We start from the raw sequence: 6849 nt of genomic DNA, 5'->3' as shown, positions 1-6849 counted from the left end.
AATTGTACTCGGAGTATTCGGTCACTAGACTTGACCCTTAATGTGACGTGAAATCATAATAATCTATCGTTTAAAATGTATTGCACATCGAAATGTTATAGTTGAAGAATAATTGTTTATATATTTTGAATTTACAATAAATGATTCCTTTCTTTTTAAAATACACATTATGATATACATATAAATCATCCCTTCTTGCATACAGTAAAAAGCACAGGAGTATTGTAGTATCCAAGTATTGATGTAACGGTTACATGTTAATGTCGACACTAGCACGGTTTCCTGCAGATACATTGTTTTTTTTGGCTACACGGCGAAATACGTAGTTCGATGGATCTGATTGAGTGTATAAATCGATAGCAAACAATGAAAATACTCGAATAAAATATGCAGCCATGGAATTAATTGAAATTTTCCGAACATTAAAAAGAATAGCAGATGAAGACAGCATCTGAACGACTGGTCAATCCTAATGCAAAAATAAAACTTTTACTTTTTTTCTAATGATTTTCTGCCAAACTAATTGGTGATATTTTCTTTATTCAAATGCGACTATACACAACGTAAATCGGGACATAAGTACTTGTGATTCAAAGTATTTTATCTATATCGAAAACTTTACCCTATTAAATTACTGCAAGTAAATATGTTTCGAATTATGTCGCGTTTGGTTTCTTTTGAAACAGGAAACAGTCATAAACATGATGGTAATCGTTGTATAACAAAAAGACTAAGAATAAAAAAAATTAACAACGCATGCATATTGTAAATAAAACAACAGATTTTCAATGTTTGTTAAATGGCACAATTGCAACGTTTCTTTCTTTTTTAATTGCCCTCCTTGTTCGCATTCGAAAAATACTATCTTCAATACAACTAATAAATGTAGTCCAGAATATATCATGTTTGATCTGATTTTAATCAGAAAAATGTCAAAAATTTATTATTAAAACTTTGACAACAAAAACATTAAAAATAATCAAGTTTTATACCTACATTGGTATTATTCCACAGATGTACCTGAACTCGGATCACCTTACACTTTTCGACGAACAAACTAGCATTTCAAAGCTAAATACCCTTTAGTGGTAGGCATAATTTTTTCGCTTTTACCTGTAGATGAATTTCCTAATCATATATATCTGTATGTCTGTAAATATTTAGCGCTTCCTTCTTTTGTTTTAACATTTTCCTCCTTTGTGACTGAGCAGGAAATATGGCAAAAATAAGAAAGCAACTTCGAATTCGTAGAAGGACGCGTTCTTTTTTCCTGTAAGAGAATCAGCCAATCATAACTATGCGCGCGAGCACCGTAAACCTGATTCGCAGGGAACATTCCCACGCGAAGCGATTTTAGGATGACATCATTTGGGACGCTACGAAGATTGTAAAAAGTACCACTCTTTCACAGAAAATCACGAGGTACGTATCGAGAATCCGTGGTCGTCTGAGGCAAAATTGTCAAGTAATACTGATTACCAACCGTATGTAGATCTGTTTTCTTCTGTTTACAATTTATAATGGCAATACTTATATTCATAATTGGTGATTGAGATAGTTGATGAACAAAATGAGAAGCCCGTAAAAATGAAAATATGATCGACCTTGCTGCTTTGTAAATTGTTGATTGGTTGACATTATTGACAAAAGCTGTTATTCACCTTTACGTGTTTTAACGATTTTCGAATCATCATAATCGAGAATGATTATTTTCTGGTTTTAGGACAAAGTTAATTGTGTGAAAACAGCCACTTACGGCATTATGTTTCTTTAGTGCTCATGTCTTATTTATATGTAAACAATTTATACTATTTTTAATATATTCGATCATTCGCTGTGTTAAAATGTTAATATTATACTCGTAACGGTGTAAATGCAAGATTTAAAATTCTGTAAGTTGATGCAAACTCGAGTCTCGGTACTAATATTAGCATGTGTTTTTATAGCTATCGCTGCAATACGGGGAAAAGATGACGCGAGGGAAGGAATTTGTAAGAAACGAGAGAAAAAGAAGTGATATTGAAACGGGGAGAGGTTGGTAAGTAATTTCCCGTATCTTTTGTTCAGTAATGTTGTTAATTCAAGTGCAAACTGAGCATGAGCAATTAGTTTCATCAATTTAAAGCATACTTTGGGGTTTCCTTAGCTGAACTAAGTTAGTTATTATCGTTCATGCACTAATTTGTCAAATATATAGATTACTATATGATTAATTTTACAATGGGCCTAGTTTAATTTTATACAATAATTATCACAATAAGAAGCACAAACAGTCTTTTCTTTTAGATATTTTTGCTATGTCGTAATTTCTGAATATGTCTTCATTCTGATTAGAAATACTAATTGGGCTGTTTATTTTGGAAGTGGTGTAAGTGCATTTTCTTTTGTTTGGAGAATATTGAAGGTTAGTCAATTAAAAAATATAGATTAATTATATCAAGTCTGGCAATGTTTCTACTAATTTATCAATATATAATTTGATTATATGAATTTTCTTTAGACGAATTTGAATAAAGTAATATATACTTAGGGGTAGTATATGGATTTATTACCCTTAAGCATAAGGAATCATGCTAATAAAGCATGAGTTTTTTTTTTAAATGTTGAATATTAACTAGTTATAAGTAAATAATTTATACTAAATTAAGCACAAATTACGTGATATGTAATTTTTTTGAGTGGACCTACCCCACTTTAACCAATTAACTGTGGCGATTTTTTTGCAAAGTGTGCACCAGTGTGTGTCGCGATAATCAAGCTCTCTTAGTTAGCTCTCAAGAATTTATGAATCCATCTCAAATCATTTACACTTTTTATTACTTTATTTCATTTCGTGTTGACCTCTAAACATTTTAAACATATTACAATTTACGAATGTAATTTAGTCTTCGCCAAAATTACAAATTAAATATCAAAATTGTAACAAAATTTTACGCATGACGGATATGGTCGTCATTACACAGAATTCTGCCACATCTCCATGATGGATATAGTCGTCAATAAATCCTTCAATTGTTAACTTATAGGTGGGTTTTGAATACGAAACAAAATGTAGCGGCGTATAATTGCGGTTGTGCTGGCCAGCTTGCAGAAAAATAGCAACAAATTAATAATGATTCACTTGTACGTGCAAAGAAATGTTTCAGACCAAACAGTAGATATTTTGAACGAAGTCAAATAAATAGGAGTGTATTGCAAAAGTTAATTAATGATTCATATATTCATACTTAGTGATTATGAAAGTGGTGCAAGTCAAAATTCTAAATAAAATTGAACTACTAATTTATTTTGCACTGTATTGATTAAATGGAGAGTGAAAATAAATAAGACTCTAAATACGAAGACCGGCGAAAATAAGTTTGAAAATAAAAAATATCTGAAGAACAGGTTTTTGCTTATTCAAATGTTATATACAAACAAAATATATAAAAACCTATTTTTCTATAAAAATGATTATTTCTTAATCTGTATCTTTTGAATAGGAACAAACAGAGGTATTTTGTATTTGTAAATGGTTCCTCAATGAAGAACAAGAACGATAAAATGCGACAATATGTATTATATAAACAGTTTACTTTGAAGCTGGCCTAAGTCCATTTATTTTGAAATATGACAGGGTTTAATGATAAATTAAAAAATATTGTTAACTGGGTATATAATTTACTAACCCAAGTAACATAATAAATATTGTTTAAAAAATAATACGTTTCAATAACTATAAATTTATTTAATGGAATGTGCAATTATGACGGTCGGAAAAAAATGGTTGAAATCTGTACATTCACCCGTAATTTATTTGTAATAAATATTTTGCCATTTTTCTGGAACATATTTATACTTTCTTGCAATAATTTGCCATTTCTTTATAATCACTGTGATAATCATTTCTGTAATATATATTTATGCTTAAAATATATTGTGCAAAGTAATCATTTCAGTATGTCTTTCTTTTTCAACTTTTCAATGTTGAAAAATTGATGTAAATTGATTACAATTCGATTTATGCGTTGCTTTATTTGACTTCGATAACATGGAATCTTGTTATACAATTTCATTACTACAAACGCGTTTATTCACGATCACGATCAACGGTCTCGCACAAACCCATTGGTCTTTGTAACTCTCGCGCTGCGATTGGTCATTATTTTTCATTACTAATTTAAAAACTAAGTTTTTATTAATATTTAGGTTAAGGAAAAAGTTATTCGGCATTACCCCAATTACCACCCCCTGATATAATGCCCACTAGCATGTGAACACCCTGTAAAACCCGTTATCCGTCAGAAATATTTCAAAATGTTCAAACTTAAGTAAAATTCAAAATATACGTATTAACTAATGAAAATTCTTAAGAAAAATATATAATTTCATTGAAATTTTTAATAAAACTGAACTGTCCTTGGTTATGTTATATTCTATATTGTAATGTTTAAAATTTGTTTTATTTGCTTTACTTTTACTTTTTATCATAATATTGCACATTACTTTGTTTTGATACTAAGAAAGACTGAATAGCTGAAATATTATCTGTTTAATAAGCGATTATAATAATTCATTAATGTTCAAATTGAGACAAGTTCCTCTGAATATAATAAAAGCTTTATTCTTTTAGTCAGAACATTAAACATTATTGGATAATAAACATACATTATTTAACATAAAATATTTAGCAATAACAAAAAATGTACATTCAGATTATTAATTATTAATGAATAATAAAATGTACTTTGTTTTTGCAAGTTTTTCAGTCACCAAGATGCTGCTCCTCGCAATCATTCTTTCGTCGTTACTAATGCATGGCAGAACGTCCGTGGGCGATGAATTCCCTGATATTTGTCACAACTTGACTCTAAAATTAAACAGTTCAGTTGGCAGTAAACTACATGCAGAATTCATTCAATCTCTCGATCTAAGATGCGTGAGCATTGCAAATAGCGGTATCGAGTACGCTGAATTAAACGCTTTCGATGGAATACCAAATCTGATGTATCTGAATCTCGAGGGAAACTTGATTGCACCGTCGGATATGTTCTCTTATGGTAGTTTGCCAAACATTAGGATACTGCTCATGAATGATCAAATAGTACGACCTACCAGCGGAGTGTTGATGATAAACTACATGTTTGATCCACTGGAGTATTTGAATTTAAGCAATAACTTAGGATATTATCCAATCACTGGGATATCGAGCAATATAAGTTATCCTTTTCGAACCTTGAAGCACCTGGACCTTTCCGGAAATAGATTAACTTCATTCGATCCTATTCAGTTATGGAATGGCACACTGACACATTTGAGGATTAATGACAATAAACTTTCACGTGTCCGTCTCAATGAATCAAGCAATCTGAAATCGTTAACGTTGGATAACAATAAACTTCGAGGTATAGGTCGAGATAGTCTTGACCTGACGGGTCTAAAGAGTTTGCAACAGCTTTCGGTAATGAACAATGAAATCAATTATATTGACAGGTTGGCATTCAACGACACGGTTAAACTTCGATACTTGAATCTCTCGAAGAATACTTTGGCAACCATCTATCCTGAAACATTCGTGAATTTGACTTCATTGGAGGTTGCTATTTTGGATTATAACATGCTCGATACAATACCTTTCAAAACACCGTTGAACTTAACTGTCTTGTCGATGGACTGCAACAATATAATGTGTTTATCAGCATACTCCTTCGTGAATTTGATATATCTGAAGAAGCTGTCTTTGGCCGGAAACGTAATCTCGTGCATAGCCACGGACACATTTCAGTCGCAGGAAATGTTGGAAGAGTTGTATCTGAATGATAATCAACTCAATTACTTGCCGGAATATTGGGGCAGATACCTGAAGAGCCTTCGATACATGAATCTATCGGGAAACAAACTTACCATCATCAATTACATGTTCGATACACCTAATATGCCATTGGAAGCACTTTACCTTGACGGTAATCCTCTCAAATACATCAAACCAAACGCGCTGAAGGTGGTACCACAAAACGTGACGATTTACTTAAATATCGGTGAACCACGTCCGAATAATTTTTGCGGAGTTTATCGAACTCCTCAAAATTCTATGCTCACGAATGATGTAACGCCAATTAATCCTTAGAGTTGTCGTGCAGATAACATCAGACATACGTACTCGAAAGTTACCCGTACTTGTTATTTTTTACAGTTCAGGGTAGTTATTGTTCGTTTATTATTTATTATTAATCACGGTTGCTATCGTTAAAATTACACAGTAGATGAAGATTTTCTTCATATTTTAAAACGAATATTTGCAATCAACGTGATCAAATGTAAGAACTTGAAAAAAAGAGGATTACGTGTACTCTTTACTGTGAGGGCAGACATGATATGTGTTTTTATTTAGACAGAACGGAGAATTATATTTGTGGCTTACTTTTTAATACAATAATTTAGGAAAATAATATTCGATAACTTAGAACTCGATTATCTAACATCACATGACCGACATTGGATATTTGTCTATATACTTATAAAAAATAAAATAAAATAGTATTTTATAAAAAATTTTAATATTTTTATGTACAATTTTACTTTGCGACTTCATCTAATAAAAATGTATGTACTCTAATTTTTTAATAAATTATATAGTGCTATATAAAAGCTTATAATAATGAGATACTTTCCTCTACTTTTAAATTAAAGTCTGATATTTAGTTAATGACGTTACATAATATGTGTTAGTGATCAATTGTTTATTTCAATTTATCAAAAATAACAAATCAAGCAATATATTGATCAACACCTTAACGCATTGAGAACAACACTTATTTTACTTACTAACAAGGAATATCTTCCAAACGTTACACTGCGATTTTAACGAAA

At 31.0% G+C, this 6849-nt stretch overlaps 1 protein-coding gene across 3 annotated transcripts; it reads left to right on the top strand.

The window, feature by feature from the left end:
* The first annotated feature begins 1290 nt into the window (after positions 1–1290).
* On the top strand, positions 1291–6637 carry LOC100876882 (tsukushi-like). Of its 3 annotated transcripts, none has more exons than XM_003705507.3 (3): positions 1291–1422; positions 1947–2038; positions 4741–6633. In XM_003705507.3, the coding sequence occupies exons 2-3, from the start codon at positions 1971–1973 to the stop codon at positions 6104–6106; spliced, it is 1434 nt and encodes a 477-aa protein (XP_003705555.2). In that variant the 5' UTR covers positions 1291–1422; positions 1947–1970; the 3' UTR covers positions 6107–6633. The 3 variants fall into 3 exon arrangements, with proteins under 3 accessions (XP_003705555.2, XP_076388457.1, XP_076388458.1); XM_076532342.1 differs by having other exon boundaries at positions 1386–1484; XM_076532343.1 differs by lacking the exons at positions 1291–1422; positions 1947–2038 and adding an exon at positions 2301–2404 and having other exon boundaries at positions 4741–6637.
* Positions 6638–6849: the final 212 nt, after the last annotated feature.

This window comes from Megachile rotundata, chromosome 6 (genome assembly GCF_050947335.1).
Source record: "Megachile rotundata isolate GNS110a chromosome 6, iyMegRotu1, whole genome shotgun sequence".
Lineage (NCBI taxonomy): Eukaryota > Metazoa > Arthropoda > Insecta > Hymenoptera > Megachilidae > Megachile > Megachile rotundata.
This window is presented reverse-complemented; position numbering and strand designations above follow the sequence as displayed.

Bases quoted from the DNA above. Each gene is read 5' to 3' on its own strand.
- LOC100876882 (XM_003705507.3), top strand. From the start codon at position 1,971: ATGACGCGAGGGAAGGAATTTGTAAGAAACGAGAGAAAAAGAAGTGAT. The intron at 2,039-4,740 runs GTAAGTAATTTC...TGTTTTTGCAAG, and splicing joins ATTGAAACGGGGAGAGGTTG to TTTTTCAGTCACCAAGATGC.